Genomic DNA, 19718 nt, shown 5'->3' on the forward strand with positions numbered 1-19718 from the left:
TGTGAGCGTATGTATTATTTGTGTATGTATATGTGTGTGTTAGAGTGTCAGTGTAGTATGTGTGAGTGTGTGGGTTGAGTCCAGTGAGTGTGCATAGAGCCAATGCAAGGAAGTCAGTGCAAAGCAATTAAGATAAATACATAAATAAATAATATAGGGGGTCAATGTAAACTGCCATTTGATTAACTGTTCAGGTGCGGTAGCAGAGAGAACAGTCTGTACTAGGTGGCTAGAGTCCTTGACAATTTTTAGGGCCTTTCTCTGACAACGCCTGGAATAGACGTCCTGGATGGCAGGGAGTTTGGCACCAGTGTTATACTGGGCCGTATGCACTACCCTCTGTAGCACCTTGTTGTCGGATGCCGAGCAGTTGCATACCAAGCGGTGATGCAGCCAGTCAAGATGCTCTCAATGGTGCAGCTATATAACTTTTTGAGGATCTGAGGGCCCATGCCAAATCTTTTTAGCCTCCTGAGGGGGAAGAGGCATTGTTATGCCCTCTTCACGACTGTTTGTGTGTTTGGACCATGATAGGTCCTTAGTGATGTGGCACCGAGGAACTTGAAGATTTCAACCCGCTCCACTACAGCCCCGTCGATGTGAATGGGGCCGTGTTCGGCCCTCCATTTCTTGTAGTCCATGATAAGTTCCTTTGTCTTGCCCCTGTTGAGGGAGAGGTTTTTGTCCTGGCATCGCACTGCCAGGTCTCTTACCTCCTCCCTATAAGCCGCCTCATCATCGTCAGTGATCAGGCCTTCCACCGGCGTGTCGTCGCCAAACTTAATGATGGTGTTGGATTTGTGCGCGGTCACGCAGTCGTAAGTAAACAGGGAGTACAGGAGGGGACTGAGCACGCACCCAAGGGGCCCCTGTGTTGAGGGTCAGCGTGGCAGATGTGTTGTTGCCTACCCTCACCACCTGGGGACTGCCCGTCAGGAAGTCCAGGATCCGGTTGCAGAGGGAGGTGTTCAGTACCAGGGTCCTTAGCTTAGTGATGAGCTTGAAGGGCAGTATGGTGTTGAACGCTAAGCTGTAGTCAATGAACAGCATTCTCACGTAGGTGTTCCCTTTGTCCAGGTGGGATCGCATCATCTGTGGATCTGTTGAGGCGGTATGCGTATTGGAGTGGGTCCAGGGTTTCTGGGATGATGGTGTTGATGTAAGCCATGAACTGCCTTTCAAAGCATTTCATGGCTACAGATGTGAGTGCTACAGGGTGGAAGTCATTTAAACAGGTTTCCTTAGCGTTCCTAGGCACAGGGACTATGGTGGTTTGCTTGAAACATGTAGGTATTAAAGACTAAGTCAGAGGTTGAAAATGTCAGTGAAGACACTTGCCAGCTGGTAAGCGCATGCTCGGGGGTACGCGTCCTGGTAATCCGTCTGGCCCTGCAGCCTTGTGAATGATACCCTGTTTAAAGGTCTTACTCACAGACTACGGAGAGTGTGATCATGCAGATGTCCGGAACAGCTGGTGCACTCACGCATGGTTCAGTGTTGCTTGCCTCAAAGCGAGCATAGAAGGCATTTAGCTCATCTGGTAGGCTCGCGTCACTGGGCAGCTCTCGGCTGTGCTTCCCTTTCATATCTGTGATAGTTTGCAATCCCTGCCACATCCGACAAGCTTCAAGAGCCGGTGTAGTAGGATTCGATCTTAGTCCTGTATTGACACTTTGACTGTTTGATGGTTCATCGGAGGGCGTAGCGGGAAGGGTCCGGATTAGTGTCCCGCTCTTTGAAAGCGGCAGCTCTAGCCTTTAGCTCAGTACGGTTGCTGCCTGTATTCCATGGCTTCTGGTTGGGATATGTACGTATAGTCACTATGGGGACAACATCGTTGATGGACTTATTAATGAAGATGGTGACTGATGTGGTAAACTCCTCAATGCCATCGGACGAATCCCAGAACATATTCCAGTCTGTGCTAGTAAAATAGTCCTGTAGCTTAGCATCCGCTTCCTGTTTGAGTTTTTGCTTGTAAGCAGAAATCAGGAGGATAGAGTTATGGTCCGATTTGCCAAATGGAGGGCGAGGGAGAGCTTTGTATGCGTCTCTGTGTGTGGAGTAAAGGTAATCAAAAGGTTTTTTTCTCCATCTAGTTGCACAGGTGACATGCTGGTAGAAATTAGGTACAACAGATTTCAGTTTTCATGCATTAAAATCACCGGCCACTAGGAGCGCCGCCTCTGGATGAGCATTTTCTTGTTTGCTTATTGCCCTATACAGCTCGTTGAGTGCGGTCTTAGTGCCAGCATCGGTTTGTTGTGGTAAATAGAGACCAACGAAAAATAGATGAAAACTCTCTACACCACATATGTCAGAGTCAAGGCCCGCGGGCCACATCCGGCCCGCGAGAAGGTTTTTTACGGCCCCTGGGATGATCTTGATTTATTATTAGAACCGGCCCGCAGACCGCAGCAAGCCGGCAGCCCGCAGATCTTTTACACGCACCAATACTACATTTCCCACAATGCAACGGTGACGCACCGAGCAGTAGGCTGCTTCATTTCAATATTTATTGGCACAGCAGTCGTCAGCATCACAGTAAAATTAACTTTCAGATACCCATCAAAAATGGCAAAACGGAAGGTGGACACTGAGAACCGGGGGTTTCAAACAAGGTGGGAGTCGGAGTATATGTTCACGGAGGTAGCTGGAAAACCTGTGTGTCTTCTGTGTGGAGAAAGTGTGGCGGTACTGAAAGAGTATAATCTGAGACGACATTATGAAACGAAACACGCGGACAAAAACAAGAATATGGACATGGAACAAAGGCTACAAAAGGCAGAGGAATTAAAACGAGGCCTCAAATCTCGACAGGCTCTGTTCAAAAAAGCCAAATCACAAGGCCAGGCTGCTGTCAAGGCCAGTTTTATTTTGGCAGAAGAGATCGCTAAATCAGCCCGGCCATTTACGGAGGGGGATTTCATCAAAAACTGCATGATTAAAGTTTGTGACGAAGTTTGCCCAGAAAAAAGGCAACTCTTTTTAAATGTGAGTCTGAGCAGAAACACCATTGCCGAGATAGTAGATAGTAGTTATGGGGATTTTTATATAAAGGAAATTTGTCTTTTGTGTCTGTTGAAAATTAAAGATTACTGACAGAGCCATAAGAAAATATTGCTTTATTTATCTGATCATATTGGAATATATTTGTTAGGTTTTCAGTAGGTTCAATTAGGTTCACTAGACTATATGCGTCATTTAAACATTTTTCAATGAACATTCGAACAGTCCGGCCCTCGGCTTGTAGCTAAATTTTTTATTTGGCCCTCCGTCCATTTGACTTTGACACCCCTGCTCTACACAAAGTGTTATGTTTGGGGCAAATCCAATACAACACATTACTGAGTTCCACTCCATATTTCCAAACATAGGAAGTGGCTGCATCATGTAATGAGTATGCTTGTAATCATTAAGGACTGGGGAGTTTTTCAGGATAAAAAATAAACACAAGCAAAATCCTATAGGATAACCTGGTTCAGTCTGCTTTCCACCAGACACTGGGGGATGAATTCACTTTTCAGCAGGACAATAACCTAAAACACAAGTCCAAATCTACACTGGAGTTATTTACCAAGTGAATGTTCCTGAGTGGCTGAGTTACAGTTTTGACTTAAATCCACTTGAAAATGTATGGCAAGACCTGAAAATGGTTGTCTAGCAATGATCAACAACCAATTTGACAGAGCTTGAAGAAATTTGAAACAAATAAATGGTCAAATGTTGCACAATCCAGGTGTGGAAAGCGCTTAGAGACTTACCCAGAAAGACTCACAGCTGTAATCGCTGCCAAAGGTGCTTCTACAAAGTACTGACTCTGGGGTATGAATACTTGTGTAAATTAGATATTTCTGTATTTCATTTTCAATACATTTGCTAAAATTTCTAAAAACATGTTTTCACTGTCATTATGGGGTATTGTGTGTAGATGGGTGAGAATTATTATTCTTTAAATCCATTTGGAATTCAGGCTCTAACAACAAAATGTGGACTAAGTTAAGGGGTATGAACAACTTTCTGAAGGCACTGTATACATGTGTCACTCACTTCTTCTTGGATGTCGATGTCACTCATCAGTCCTTTATTGTCCAGCTCCTCCTGCATGCTGGAGATGGCAGCATTGTTTCCTGGTACTCTGTAGATCCCAGTGTACTCCAGCCCTCTTTCCTCTACCAGCTTACAGCACACATCCACAATGAGGGGAACAAACTACACAACACAAACATAAAGTATTTAGCATTATACATATTGGATGAACCAAGAAACAAATAAACAGACACCACTTTCATATACACAAAGTAGAATTTATACCTCACACATTAAAAGGGAAATTTAACTGCTGCTCTTTCACTGTATATGTCTGTCCATTACATTTACATTTTAGTCATTTAGCAGACGCTCTTATCCAGAGTGACTTACAGTTAGTGAGTGCATAATTATTTTATTTATTTATACTGGTCCCCCGTGGGAAACGAACCCACAACCCTGGCGTTGCAAGCGCCATGCTATACCAACTGAGCTACACGGGACTACACACACACACAAGGCTTCTGACATGCCACCCTAAAGGGCAGGATGGCACATGAACCACCTCTCTTTCCCAACGATCACCTCTCTCTCTTCCTATCCTCTCCTCCTCCCGTATCCAACCATCCCTCTCCTCTCATCCCCACTACACAGTGTCACATCAACAAGACCAAACCAGTCCATTCCAGTCTAATCCAGATATCCTTTAAAAGCATTTTATTAGCTCAGAGAAACATGACAGTATTTCAGTTTGTCAATGCAATGCCAGAGTATAGTACATCATTACAGATCAATACTTACACCTCAAATAAATTACATAAGAAAACAAAGGAATGAAGATGTAGGGGTTATTGTATTGTACAGATATGCAAGACGCTGTGTTGTCATCACACTAGGCAGTGTTACACCCCAGTCTGTGTGTTTATGTGTCCATTAATATGTTATTAACATATAATGAGTCTTACAAATCGGGAATTTCCTCACTACACGCAAATACGAGTGTTTATGCATCTCACCGGTAGAAATTGGACATCTACATTTCCTGGTTCAAGCAAACCACAATATCCATAATTCAAAGTGATTTCAGGACGTAGTACTGCCCCTGTCAAGGTGGATCCAGTTGCGAATGGGAGATGGAGATACAGGTATTTAGGAGATACAGGTAGCGTAGCTAACGTTACTCACAGGACCAGCCACTTGTTCATAGAACATCAGCTTGCGAATAGCCATTTATTTTTATTTCGACAACAGCTGTAAAGTTTAGTCATGGTGTGGTGCTCAGTATCTGGATGTGCAAACTACAAGCAAGCACAGGCTGCTGGGGTAACATTTCATCGGTTACCTTAGAAGTCGAGCAGAGGTAACGTAGCCAATTTAGCTAGCGAACTACATTTGTTTATCTGAACCAAAATCTAGCTAGCTAGATTTCATAATACGCTGGCTAGACATTCAAAGCAAATCAATGTAATTAACCAGCTGTGTAACTTTGCAAATCAAATCAAATTTTATTTGCCACATGCGCCGAATACAACAGGTGTAGACATTACCGTGAAATGCTTACTTACAGCCCTTAACCAACAATGCATGTATTTGGTAATAAAAAAGTAAAATAAAACAACAAAACTATTGAGAAAAAAAAGAGCAGAAGTAAAATAAAATAACAGTAGGGAGGCTACAGGGGGGTACCGGTGCAGAGTCAATGTGCGGGGGCACCGGCTAGCTGAGGTAGTTGAGGTAATATGTACATGTGGGTAGAGTTAATGTGACTATGCATAAATAATTAACAGAGTAGCAGCAGCGTAAAAAGATGGGGTGGGGGTGGGGGGGCAGTGCAAATAGTCCGGGTAGCCATGATTAGCTGTTCAGGAGTCTTATGGCTTGGGGGTAGAAGCTGTTGAGAAGCCTTTTGGACCTAGACTTGGCGCTCTGGTACCGCTTGCCGTGCGGTAGCAGAGAGAACAGTCTATGACTAGGGTGGCTGGAGTCTGACAATTTTGAGGGCCTTCCTCTGACACCGCCTGGTATAGAGGTCCTGGATGGCAGGAAGCTTGGCCCCAGTGATGTACTGGGCCGTACGCACTACCCTCTGTAGTGCCTTGCGGTCGGAGGCCGAGCAGTTGCCATACCAGGAGTGATGCAACAAGTCAGGATGCTCTCGATGGTGCAGCTGTAGAGCTTATTTGAGGATCTGAGGACCCATGCCAAATCTTTTCAGTCTCCTGAGGGGGAATAGGCTTTGTCGTGCCCTCTTCACGACTGTCTTGGTGTGTTTGGACCATGATAGTTCGTTGGTGATGTGGACACCAAGGAACTTGAAGCTCTCAACCTGTTCCACTACAGCCCTGTCGATGAGAATGGGGGCGTGCTCATTCCTCTTTTTTTTCTGTAGTCCACAATCATCTCCTTTGTCTTGGTCACGTTAAGGGAGAGGTTGTTATCCTGGCACCACACGGCCAGGTCTCTGACCTCCTCCCTATAGGCTGTCTCATCGTTGTCGGTGATCAGGCCTACCACTGTTGTGTCGTCGGCAAACTTAATGATGGTGTTGGAGTCGTGCCTGGCCATGCAGTCATGGGTGAACAGGGAGTACAGGAGGGGACTGAGCATGTGTTGAGGATCAGTGTGGCAGATGTATTGTTACCTTCCCTTACCACTTGGGGGCGGCCCGTCAGGAAGTCCAGGATCCAGTTGCAGAGGGAGGTGTTTAGTCCCAGGATCCTTAGCTTAGTGATGAGCTTTGAGGGCACTATGGTGTTGAACGCTGAGCTGTAGTCAATGAATAGCATTCTCACGTAGGTGTTCCTCTTGTCCAGGTGGGAAAGGGCAGTGTAGAGTGCAATAGAGATTGCATCATTTGTGGATCTGTTGGGGCGGTATGCAAATTGGAGTGGGTCTAGGGTTTCTGGGATAATGGTGTTGATGTGAGCCATGACCAGCCTTTCAAAGCACTTCATGGCTACAGACGTCAGTGCTACGGGTCGGTAGTCATTTAGGCAGGTTATCTTAGTGTCCTTGGGCACAGGGACTATGGTGGTCTGCTTGAAACATGTTGGTATTACAGACTCAGTCAGACATGTTGAAAATGTCAGTGAAGACACTTGCCAGTTGGTCAGCACATGCTCGGAGTACACGTCCTGGTAATCCGTCTGGCCCTACGGCCTTGTGAATGTTGACCTGCTTAAAAGTCTTACTCACATCGGCTACAGAGAGCGTGATCACATAGTCATCCGGAACAGCTGGTGCTCTCATGCATGCTTCAGTGTTGCTTGCATCGAAACGAGTATAGAAGTGGTTTAGCTCATCTGGTAGGCTTGTGTCACTGGGCAGCTCGCGGCTGTGCTTCCCTTTGTAGTCTGTAATAGTTTTCAAGCCCTGTCACATCCGACGAGCGTCAGAGCCGGTGTAGTACGATTCAATCTTAGTCCTGTATTGACTTTTTGCCTGTTTGATGGTTCGTCGGAGGGCATAGCGGGATTTCTTATAAGCGTTCAGGTTAGAGTCCAGCTCCTTGAAAGCGGCAGCTCTACCCTTTAGCTCAGTGCGGATGTTGCCTCTAATCCATGGCTTCTGGTGGGGGTACGTACGGTCACTGTGGGGACAACGTCATCGATGCACTTATTGATGAAGCCAGTGACTGATGTGGTGTACTCCTCAATGCTATCTGAAGAATCCCAGAACATGTTCCAGTCTGTGCTAGCAAAACAGTCCTGTAGCTTAGCATCTGCGTCATCTGACCACTTAGTTACGTTAGCTACAGCCTACTGGACCATATCTAACCGTTAGCTAACTAACTACCGCAGAGGCTAACGTGACTGGCCTATGTGTTCTATTTACAGTGTCTGATCCCATCAACATCTGCAGCAGCATCAACATCAAGCTGTCTTTTTTTCAAGTGTACAGTTAAATGACTCCAGCTGCATCAGAAACCAATAAAGTGATGACACAATTCATTGTGATATACATGAAATGTATTTGGAAGTAACTAGCTACAATCTTGCTGCTAAAGAAATACGCAGGGAGTTGGTGTATCATTTCAACTTTTATTTGTTGGCAAGTAAACATATTTCAATAAAATAGTAGATTAATCTGACAATGTAGCAATTAAGTAGAAATGGCTTGTATTCAAGACAAAGGTTATTTGCTCTGGAGATCAAGGTGACACAGTAGTATGCAGGAACAGTTATGGCAATGTATGACGTATATACAGTAGAATAAAAATATACTAACACCTATAATAAATACTACAGTTCCACAATGGGAATACTTGCATATGTGCTGTTTGGGGGGTGCAGTGAGGTGTTCGTAGTCACTTTGATACAAGGGGAGACTGTTGTTATGGGACCCTTCACATCTCCTCTTTGAGTCAACCACTTCTTTGTAGCCAACATACTGTCCATTGTGTGAGGGATAAATTGCTTAATGGCCCAAACAACACATGCAGGCAAGGGGATTCAGTGTCCTCTACCTAGCTTCTCCCCATGTAGAACAAACTCCCAAAACAATCTGTAGGCCACCAAGCTGTATTGTCTGTAAGAGAATGCCAAAAACGCTATTAGACTTTCATGGGCAATCTTTGTGTACTCTTTGTATTCCTACTGTTGCAGCAAGATGCAGAATATTACATATCTCACAGACACATGATAGCTAGCTAGCTACCTACAACACACAGGTATAGTTACTCAAAGTCTAATATGAGTCATAAAGCCAAAGTCATTTCTTTACTCTTCGTTATCAAAACATTTATCCAGTTTAGTTCCAAATGAGATTCACTGAGGCTAGCTAGGCTAGCTAACATTAGCTAGCTACAACGTTAGGCTACAGTACTTTTTTGGTATAGTAAACAAAGCTAGCTCACTCAACATGGTTAGCTTGGATAGTAGTGGTACTAGCAAGCCCCTTTACGATCACGAAGTTATACTGTACTGAACAACACTGCCTCATGTAAAATGAGAGCTTATATTGCTAGCTAGCTAGCAACAGCAAAACCACTTACTTGTTTGGCATTTGCTCTCCTGGTCCAGCTGGACAAGGCTGCCAACCCCAGTTGATCTTGGAGGTTCTGAAGAACATCTCCAGCACCCCTCTATCCATATGTGCGTCAAAGCTTAGATGGTCTGTCACACACACACACGACCCAAGGGGTCTGCAGTGACTCTCTCCAGTAAGAACCGCCCGCGATCGAATTCGTTGCAGCACAGACATTCTTCTGTCGGCATGGCTGGACAGCAACCGCTTAGGCACCACCAGTCGGAGTCTGACAGTGGCTCCCCATCGCTGCTTGCTGGTCTCGCAATTCTTATTGTCGCTGTCTCAACTCCTATTCCGGCTCAAATGAATAGGGCTGTATGTCCCTATGTAAAATAACATCAAAAACGGTTTCGTTGTCCAGCTCTTCTTGGAAAGAGGAATCATCAGATGCAGCCATTGTAATTATTTAGCAATCTCGGATAGACAGTGCACAGTAACATAGCTCCTGTGAACCTGTAGAAACGAGTATTGCCCCCGTTTTGAAAAGCCTGCCTTCGAGGGTGGGAACACAATTGGATGAGGAAGTAGGGCTCCCGTCAGGCTGTTGTCTTTACAAAGCCAGGGAAAATGAGTCAACCTAGATATCCTGCTATGTCGTGGCAGATAGGAACATCGTTGAGACAAGTCCAATGGCTCTATTGAACAAGGACAACCATATCTCCTCGCTGCTAGCGTGACCGTGCAATCAGAGAAACACAAAGGCCACAATAATTGCTACAAAACATGACTCCATTCATTTTTAGATCAGAAAGCAGGCTCAATCCACCAATGATGTCATTGGTTGAACTCTCTCAACGCGAAAATAACACAATTGCACTATGGTGCATAATTATGTCTGAAACACCCCCTATGTAGGGAGACTAGTGTCTAGAGGAAGTTTCCCTTCAAGATCACACTACTCAACTATCACAGGGAAACAAAACATATACTCAATTCATTCAACAACATCATTTCCATGTCTTTCTCACATGTAAACACACACATACACACTCTCTCTCTTACCCTGTTGGTTTGTGCAGGTGGGCAGTCATCGAGGCGCACCCCAAAGGTGACCCCAGCAGTGGTCTTCTTCTCAAAGGGTTTCCTCATGATGCCGGGGATACCCCTCCTCCAGGCAGCCTTATCCCGTGGAGGACTGGATTCATCTGACAGAACACACACAAAGCAGCCATCTGAGAGGTAATCCACACTCAAACCACACTAGCTACTGGAAGGTCAACTGCTGCTTGTGCATACAGTAAAAGACACACGGTTTCAATAACATACTGTATTTCCACATGTAATCCTACCATATTTATTGTCTCCCGTTCTCGTGTAATGTGCAACTTTACTGTGTAGTATAGCTTCAAACCTCACCATTATGTCCTCCTTTTCAGCTGCATGTAAAGGACACAGCATGTCTACCTGTGCTGAATGTAATCCCTTGCTTTAAAGCTGAGATCGGTGAAAGGTGAAACAGCATCACTGGTCGCCCCAGGCGCATTTGTTATTGTTTACTAAACGGAGGTAAGGAGTGTGCAAACGGAGGTGAGCAGCTGGGTAAAAAAAATGGCAGTACATATTTGTGCAGTGATGTCTGGGAGGGGGGGAACTGTGTTCATTGTTTGCAGTAACTTCTTTGTTGTTGTAATAGTGGCCTTACCTCTCTCTCCTGTTTTGGGTGAGTGGGGGCTCTGGCTCTTGCCCTCTCCCTTCCCCCCCAGGAGGGTGTGTCTGATACTGAGGGACTGCCGGGAGGTTTTGGGGGAAGGCTCAGTCTTGCTGCTGGGGGCACTGGATCAAACACAGATATACACACAAAAAATGTAATATTATAGTACATTAAATTATACTATATGTGACTTTAAGGACTTGTGCATAGAAGTGGGTGTAAAATGATGTTGCATTGTGGGTCAAATAAAGAGGGCGTGTGTGTGTGTGTTGCTGCATACCTCATCATGGTGTTGTACTCTCTGATCTTTCTGCTGATCAGGTCCTGGCTGGTTACACCAGCATTCTGAAACACAACATGGACAACAAACTATCCGTTTTAACATAACTGGAACACAAGCTAAGTACAAATGGAATTAACGATTTTGGAAATGAAAAATCATGATGGATGTTAACCCAAACTTTTTTAAATGGCTGAGCAGTATGTAATACATCTTTAGTTCACATACCTTTGAACTACCAACACATTCAGATTTCTCAAGTATATCTTGTCTTATCAAATATCTTAAGTTTTTTTCAGATAGTTCTAAGTGAATAGGATTTAGCAGTTAACCACACTGAATCCTGTTTGAGCTATTTAGGAAGTCATGGGTTCTCCCCAGTAATGAAAGACTCTGTGGGAGACTGAGACCACAGACAAAGACCGAAGGCTAACTGAAAAGGGGCAAACAGCTGAACAAACAAGTACACTGTTAGCTCATTTCACAACCAACAGACAAGTTAACATAAAGCCAAGAAAAAACACATTCTTGTTAGGGTCCAGCAGGGGATGTTTATGTATTTTCTGTATCCTAGTGATCCTACATACAGTAAGCATAAGGACTCAAATGTTTAAATGGTTTGATGTAATAAATAGACTCTAGTAGTGATTGTACGCACAAAACAGGACACTGAGACAGTCTTATTTGTGGGGTAAACACCAAGGCAACCGGGACAAACTTCATTGCCATAAACCCAAGGAGAGGTATGGTTGAACTCCTGAGTGGTGCAGTGGTCTAAGGCACTGCATCGCAGTGCTAACTGTGCCACTAGAGATCCTGGTTCGAATCCAGGCTCTGTCGCAGCCGGCCGCGACCGGGAGACTCATGGGCGGCGCACAATTGGCCCAGCGTCGTCTAGGGTAGGGGAGGGAATGGGCGGCAGGGATGTAGCTCAGTTGATAGAGCATGGCGTTTGCAACGCCAGGGTTGTGGGTTCGATTCCCACGGGGGGCCAGTATTAAAAAAATATGTAATCACTAACTGTAAGTCGCTCTGGATAAGAGCGTCTGCTAAATGACTAAAATGTAAATGTTAACAAAAGGGAGCCGTGTCTCTCACCCAAAAGCTATTGCTTCTACTAGTGACCAAGGACAGTGAGAATGACTAATGTAAATGAAATAGAAGATTTGTAGCCTAAGCCCCGATGCAGGCTAGGCTATTCACAAGTGATGGCTGCAAAATAGCATACTGGCATTTGACACATCTGCCTTGCAGTTAAGGCAGGGCCTGCCAAAAATGTGGGTAGTAAAATTCTAGCTACTGTATGCGAGTCCCTTTGGATAAAAACATGGGCTTAGCAAAGAATGATCAAATGTGGGATAGACCTATTAAAATCAAAATCAAATCAACGTTTATTGGTCGCGTACACAGTTTTGCAGGTGTTATCGTAGTGCAGCAAAATGCTTATAATCATATGATGACCTTAGTAACACAGTAATGCAGTGTTGCCAGGCAGAACCCACCTCATCATCCAGATTACTATTCTCCTGGATGACTCTGATCCATGACAGCATGTCATCCCTGCCCTCAGCCTGGAACAGATACTCGCAGTCTGACGTGGTCAGACGCAGCACGTTCTTCCGTTTCGTGTCGCTGTAGGATATGTCAATCAGGCAGGCCTTGATACTGATTGGCTGTGGGTCATCGTCGGACTGGGAGGAGGCGTGGGAGACGCCGTCCCTCTTGTCCTTGTAAAGCGTGAGGCCGTGGCCTCGCAGCACGGCGTACATCTGCTTCCACGACCTCAAACCCCCACGCTAGAGACAGATGGAAAGAAAGAGATGAGGGAGAGAGAGAAATGTTGAGTTAAGGCCCTGCATGAAGATCAAAAGAGTTTGCACAGTGGGTGGGTGTGCGTGATAACCTTTTCACACGATTGTGGATATTTTTATTTCACATTGTCCTTTCCAGCAACTATGGTGGATACGTAACCAGACCAGCACAGTAGAGCCCCACATGATTTGGCAGTAGGACAAGGGTATAAGTGTGAAAATATACCTTGCTCTTCTCAGTGTTGATCTGCCTGAAGTTGAGCCAGCCTTCTTTAGAAGAGTCACTGAATATATCTGAAGAGGAGTCCCTTCTGGACCCAGAGTCATCAGATGACTTGTATCCATCCAGAGCCTACACACACACACACGAATATGAGTAATCAGTAGGAAGAGAGAGCCTGTGCTCTTAAAGAAAATAGCTAAAACCCCCAGGGAGTCCCTTTCTACTGGTATCTCAGGAGCATCAAAGCCTGTCTGACTACTGTAGCAAAATCACAATGACAGGTGAGTTCATTATGGGTGTTGAAATCAAGATGAGTCAGGCAAAGCCAGGAAACCATACAACACATCCTGTCAATGTGATTAGGAAACCTTTCAAAAGCACAGGGAAAGTCCAAAGATTGTTTTCAAACAACCAGTTGCATAAAAGTAGCAGCTTGTCCCACCGTTAGGCACTATGATTAGGGATAGATATTACCGGCTTCTTGCCCACATACAGTACCAGTCAAAAGTTTGAACACCTACTCATTCAAGAGTTTTTCTTTATTTTTACTATTTTCTACATTGTAGAATAATAGTGAAGACATCAAACCTATGAAATAACACATATGGAATCATATAGTAACCAAAAAAGTGTTAAACAAATCAAAATATATTTTATATTTGAGATTCTTCAAAGTAGCCACCCTTTGCCTTGATGACAGCTTTGCACACTCTTGGCATTCTCTCAACCAGCTTCATGAGGTAGTCACCTGGAATGCATTTCAATTAACAGGTGTGCCTTGTTAAAAGTTAATTTGTGGAATTTACTTCCTTCTTAATGAGTTTGAGCCAATCAGTTGTATTGTGACAAGGTAGGGGTGGTATACAGAAGATAGACCTATTTGGTAAAATACCAAGTCCATATTATTGCAAGAACAGCTCAAATAAGCAAAGAGAAACGACAGTCCATCATTACTTTAAGACATGAAGGTCAGTCAATCCGGAAAATGTCAAGAACTTTGAAAGTTTCTTCAAGTGCAGTAGCAAAAACCATCAAGCTCTATGATGAAACTGGCTCTCATGAGGACCACCACAGAAAAGGAAGACCCAGAGTTACCTCTGCTACAGAGGATAAGTTAATTAGAGTTAACTGCACCTCAGATTGCAGCCCAAATAAATGTTTCAGAGTTCAAGTAACAGAGACATCTCAACATCAACTGTTCAGAGGAGACTGCGTGAATCAAGCCTTCATGGTCGAATTGCTGCAAAGACACCACTACTAAAGGACACCAATAAGAAGAAGAGACTTGTTTGGGCCAAGAAACACAAGCAATGGACATTAGACCGGTGGAAATCTGTCCTTTGGTCTGATGAGTCCAAATGAGAGATTTTTGGTTCCAACCGCTGTGTCTTTGTGAGACGCAGAGTAGGTGAACGGATGATCTCCACATGTGTGGTTCCCACCGTGAAGCATGGAGGAGGTGTGAAGGTATGGGGGTGCTTTGCTGGTGACACTGTCTGTGCTTTTTTTTTTTTATTCAAGGCACACTTAACCAGCATGGCTACCACAGCATTCTGCAGTGATATGCCATACCATCTGGTTTGCACTTAGTGGGACTATCATTTGTTTTTCAACAGGACAATGACCCAACACACCTCCAGGCGGTGTAAGGGCTATTTGACCAAGAAGGAGAGTGATGGAGTGCTTTATCAGATGACCTGGCCTCCACAATCACCCGACCTCAACCCAATAGAGATGGTTTGGGATGAGTTGGACCGCAGAGTGAAGGAAAAGCAGCCAACAAATGCTCTGCATATGTGGGAACTCCTTCAAGACTATTGGAAAATCATTCCTCATGAAGCTGATTGAGAGAATGCCAAGAGCGTGCAAAGCTGTCATCAAGGCAAAGGGTGGCTACTTTGAAGAATCTAAAATATATTTTGATTTAATATGTGTTATTTCATAGTTTTGATGTCTTTACTATTATTCTACAATGTAGAAAATAGTAAAAATAAAGAAAAACCCTTGAATGAGAAGGTGTGTCCAAACTTTTGACTGGTACTGTATGTTTAATAGCCGGTATACTGGCTGTATAAACACAGCCAACATGGCTTAGTTAAACCATTATAGAGCTGTTATAATCCTTTATAGTTGTTATAAACAAAGTCAACATGTTGTGGTTAATAAACCCTGTATCGAGCAGTTTCCTCACCTTTCTCAGGCCTCTCAGACTGGGCATGTGTTTGCTGTTTGATCGGCTGGAGACAGAGAGGAGAAGGGAGACAAAAAACGAATATTAGGAGGATGAACAAAAAACGATTGGAAATCAGTATCATGAAAATAAAACCAAATCCCACATCTCCAAATGTAAAAAGGGACTCACCCTCTGCCTTCCTCTCTGTAGTTATCCAGGCCCTCGTCGCAGGATTTGGACCTCTCTTGTTTGGCCTCGGCATCAGACTCCAGAATAGCATTTCTGAGAGACTCTTGAGACCGGAACATAAACACAAGGACAGTGTGTAAACAGAGTGATGTGTCATAGCTGAATGTTATTGGTGAGGGTCAGTGGTGGTGCTCTCTGAGGTAGCTTTAGGGCTCAATATCACAGGAGAGAATTGTGTTAATATCAAATGCACAGCCCAAAGTGGGTTATTTAAACAATGACACGTTGCCAATTTTATTCTGAAGTGATTTAGCACTGATGGAGGAGACATCATTGCTGCTTTCAAGCCTGTATAAAGAACTGGGTCAATGTCATGCTTCATCAGAAAACTCCAGCACTGAGTTCTATCACATCTATTATGTGCCACAGCTATTATGTGCCAGAAACATCAAGACAGTAACAACGCAATGAAGGCGGCTGAGATGGCACTGTAGTATTCTCTATATATAGTGCACTACTTTTGACCAGGGCCTATGGGGATTGGGGATCTGGTCAACAGTAGTGCATTGCATACAGAATAGAGTGCCATGTTTCAGATGCCACCAATGACTGAAACAGACAACAATGGCATTGACAACACAGCAACTGACAGTGCTGTATCTTCACCTTAACCATGACAACCAGGAGCCCCGCCCCCAGAGTGCCTCTTACCTTGGTCATGTGATAGCTGTCGGCGCATGAGAGGGCACGGGGAGGAGCTTGGGCTAGGGGGGACTGTAGTTATGGCTGGAGCGGCAGATATCAGGGCGGAAGCAGGAATGGACGTGGCCTCATGGTCAACACTAGGGCTAGCCAGCTCGTCTGCAACCACACAACACAAGCTTAGGTATTACATGATGGACAAATATATGTTAAGTAGCACTTCATCACTGTCATCATCATCATGTTCCTCCATCTCACCATTATCATCACCATGATCTTCCTCATGATCATAATGGATAAAATGTACCTAAACTTCTGATTACGTTGCAACAAATTTGTTTTAAATAATAATTCAGCTTCCTGAGATACTCCAGTTATGTATCATCAGCAAGTAGACCACTGCAGCATTAAGAAGAGTCCCAATGTAACCCTCTTATGGCACTACAACAACACAACTGCTAGGAAAGAGGACGTCTCTCTCGCTCTCCCTCCCTCCCTCCCTCCCTCCGTCTCTCTTTCTGACATGGCCCGTTTTTTGAAAAGAAAAGTGTGAAAGTTGTTAACTGCTGATTAGAGCAGCATCTCCAACTCCGCCCAACCCTGGCCCGCCGAGCCCAAAACAGCTCAGAGTGCAAAGCTGCTCTCTGCCTGCAGCCTTGGGGCTTGTGGAGCTAAATTTAAAAGCCACTGCCCTAGTTCCTTCCAGCATCCCAGGCTGCGCCCATCTCTCATCTCAACCAGGGCCAAGGAGAAGGGGTGTGAAGGAACATCGCCAATGTAACCCCATAGGCATCCATCACCAATATAGGCCTATCCCATAAGCAGATTCACCCTCTCTGTGGACACAAACACCCCCTCTCAAATCTTTAGATCTAATATTCACCCAATACAGCTATACAACATGGGCCAAATGTACAACAACCCCATTGATGGCGTCAACTTCAAAGAGCAGCCGTTATACAATAACATACCACCAATAACCCAACTTTTTGAGAAGCAAAATAACTGCATACAAGAAACTGGACTTCTTATAGGTTACACACTGCCCTCTTCCCCCATCTGTGGAACTCAACACACCGTCTGGTTCTTCCAGCGTCAGGTAGCGGCGCTCACACTCCTGGCAGGCCCTGCACCAGCCCCCCTTGTCCAGCCAAGCCCAGGGCCCCAGCCCCATGCCCAGCCTGTCCACCAGCAGCATGCTGCCCAGGGAGGGATTACCAGTCCTGGGGGATGACCCTCACTACACCTAGCCTGGCCTGACCATAATTGGACTGGCCCGGTACCGGAGATCCTCACTCTGGGATGCAAAGAACATCCCAGCTTCTCTGGTAGTGCTGGTCCCAATCCACGAGTCCTGAAGTTCCTTGCAAAGTTCAAAAGTGAAACTTTGCAAGATAAATCCTCAACGAGGGATCGTATTTGAAGACCCTCAAAACGTTTAAATGAAACTTAAATTCATGTTTCTCAAATATTAAAAACGAAATACTAAAATCCAGCAGGCGATGGATGACCTTATTCCAGTAACACCCGTCATTTTTTAGATTCCAATAAAACCCAGACATTGACACTTATCAGCTGTTAGATCCAAGAGGGAAAGAAAATAATGTGACCTGGACCAGAGCTAAAGAAGGCTAAAGAAGACTAGTGACCAACCGGCTCAGCCACTGTCTGCCACTGCCAGGGCGGGCCATGGGAATGGAATCTGACCTCACATGACGAGAGCTGAGAGCCCCTACCGTACAGACAGTGGCCTGCCTGCCTGACCTTTCAAACGGGTCATTGATGGGAGCCTAAGGGGCTGCTCAGGCCTGGTCAATCAGACCTCTGTTCTCTGGATCACATCATGGGCACCAGGCCCGGAGTGGTGGTGCTGTGGCGGCCCCATCACCCTCCCTCCTCACTGTAACTGCCTGCTTTGTCTGCACCTGGCTTGGCCCTGCCTGCCTGATACACTACCAGCAGTGGTGGTACGGACAGACCATGACAGGCAGACATGTAATTGCTAGATGATACAGAAATAGATTTCTAGCTCGTTAAATAAAGATCATCATCATCATCAACATCACGGGAGACAGTGTAAGTAAGGCAGTTTGGTATCAAGTGTCGACACGGAGGGAGGCGCGCATCTATTGCCGATTCCAGCTCGACTTTGCTTTTCTATGACTATTTTTGCATAAATTATTACTTTGTTTGCTCAGAATGTTCGTGCAATAATTTCCTACGACCGACAAACACTTCTGGATTATGAATGGGAAGCTACACACTCTCAGCCTCCCAGATCTGGATTACTACATTCACTCCTTTCTTGCCCGCATAGTGGGCTTACCTGCTGCTCCTGGCCGAGATTACCTAAGGCAACGCCGGCGACGAAGAAGAGGAAGGAAAGGGGGATTCAAAGCTAGACTGAAAAGACGGGCTACACGGCCTCCTCTTCCTAGTATCCTGATGGCTAATGTCTAATCGCTGGGAAATAAACTTAGTAAACTCAGAGCAGGGCTTCAATCGCAGAGGGACATCAGCTCCTGTTCACCTGACCTGGAGATGCTAAAATGCCGACCCCACTATATGCAGAGGGAATTCACGTGTGTTATCATCACAGCTGTGTACATACCGCCACGAGCAAACAACGACGGCACTCAGCGAACTTCACAAGATCATTAGCCAGCAAGAATCCTCTTACCCGGAAGCAGTCACGGGTGACTTTAACCAAGCCTGTCTAAAACATATTTTCCCAAATATCACAAACCCGTATTCTGCCCCACAAAAGTATCCAGCGTGCTGTTACTACTCCCCGTGATATGTTCCAAGATTCATCCACCCAAGACAGATCCATCAACATTGAGGAATGCCTTCAGAAAGTTTTCACACCGATTGACTTTTTCCACATTTAGTTGTGTTACAGTTTGGATTTAAAATGGATTACATTTAGATGTATTTTGTCACTGGCCTACACACTAAGTCTAATTATGTTTTTTGAAATTTTAACTATCTTTTTCAAAATGAAAAGCTGAAATGTCTTGAGTCAATAAGTATTCAACCCCATTGTCATGGCAAGCCTAAATAAGTTCAGGAGTAAACATTTGCTTAACAAGTTACATAATAAGTTGCATGGACTCACTCAGTGTGCAATAAGTGTTTAACATGATTCTTGAATGACTACCTCATCTCTGTACCCCATACATACAATTAACTATAAGGTCCCTCAGTCGAGCAGTGAATTTCAAACGCAGATTCAACCAAAGACCAGGGAGGTATTCCAATGCTTTGCAAAGGGCACCTATTGGTAGACGGGTAAATATTTGAGCCCGACCGATAAATCATTTGACTGATATTGTCGGTTCATATTAGCCTTTCACATAAACATTTGTATCGGTCTTTATTGCACCAATAAAGCACCAATATTATATACATAGAATGAACAAATATGTGTGGTCATTTGTGGTCAATTTTATAATTTTCCTATGGTTGCCTCAAGAGGGCGCTATACAAGCTATTCATTGAACATAATTCAGCCCGTAAGTCCCGACGTGAGAATCAGAAAGTGGGCATGGTGTTTTGACGGTGAGTAGCTTGCCACAGCCAGCGTATTTGAATAAGTAAATAATCAAAAGTACACTTCACCAATCAAACAG

At 44.7% G+C, this 19718-nt stretch overlaps 1 protein-coding gene across 2 annotated transcripts in view; it reads right to left on the reverse strand.

Annotated features, from left to right (window-relative positions):
* LOC311147248 (rho GTPase-activating protein 21-like) overlaps positions 1-19718 on the reverse strand; it is an 87503-nt gene that overhangs the window by 10707 nt on the left and 57078 nt on the right. For both annotated transcript variants that reach the window (XM_084183918.1, XM_084183919.1), the window contains 9 exons: positions 16096-16245; positions 15385-15487; positions 15214-15259; positions 13026-13151; positions 12491-12784; positions 10989-11053; positions 10700-10830; positions 10060-10202; positions 4051-4212 (listed from right to left, as the gene is read on the reverse strand). In XM_084183918.1, coding sequence (XP_084040044.1) covers positions 4051-4212; positions 10060-10202; positions 10700-10830; positions 10989-11053; positions 12491-12784; positions 13026-13151; positions 15214-15259; positions 15385-15487; positions 16096-16245 — 1220 coding nt within the window. The remainder of the gene's footprint in view (positions 1-4050; positions 4213-10059; positions 10203-10699; positions 10831-10988; positions 11054-12490; positions 12785-13025; positions 13152-15213; positions 15260-15384; positions 15488-16095; positions 16246-19718) is intronic.

This window comes from Coregonus lavaretus (genome assembly GCF_964263955.1).
Source record: "Coregonus lavaretus genome assembly, chromosome: 19".
In the NCBI taxonomy this organism is placed as follows: domain Eukaryota; kingdom Metazoa; phylum Chordata; class Actinopteri; order Salmoniformes; family Salmonidae; genus Coregonus; species Coregonus lavaretus.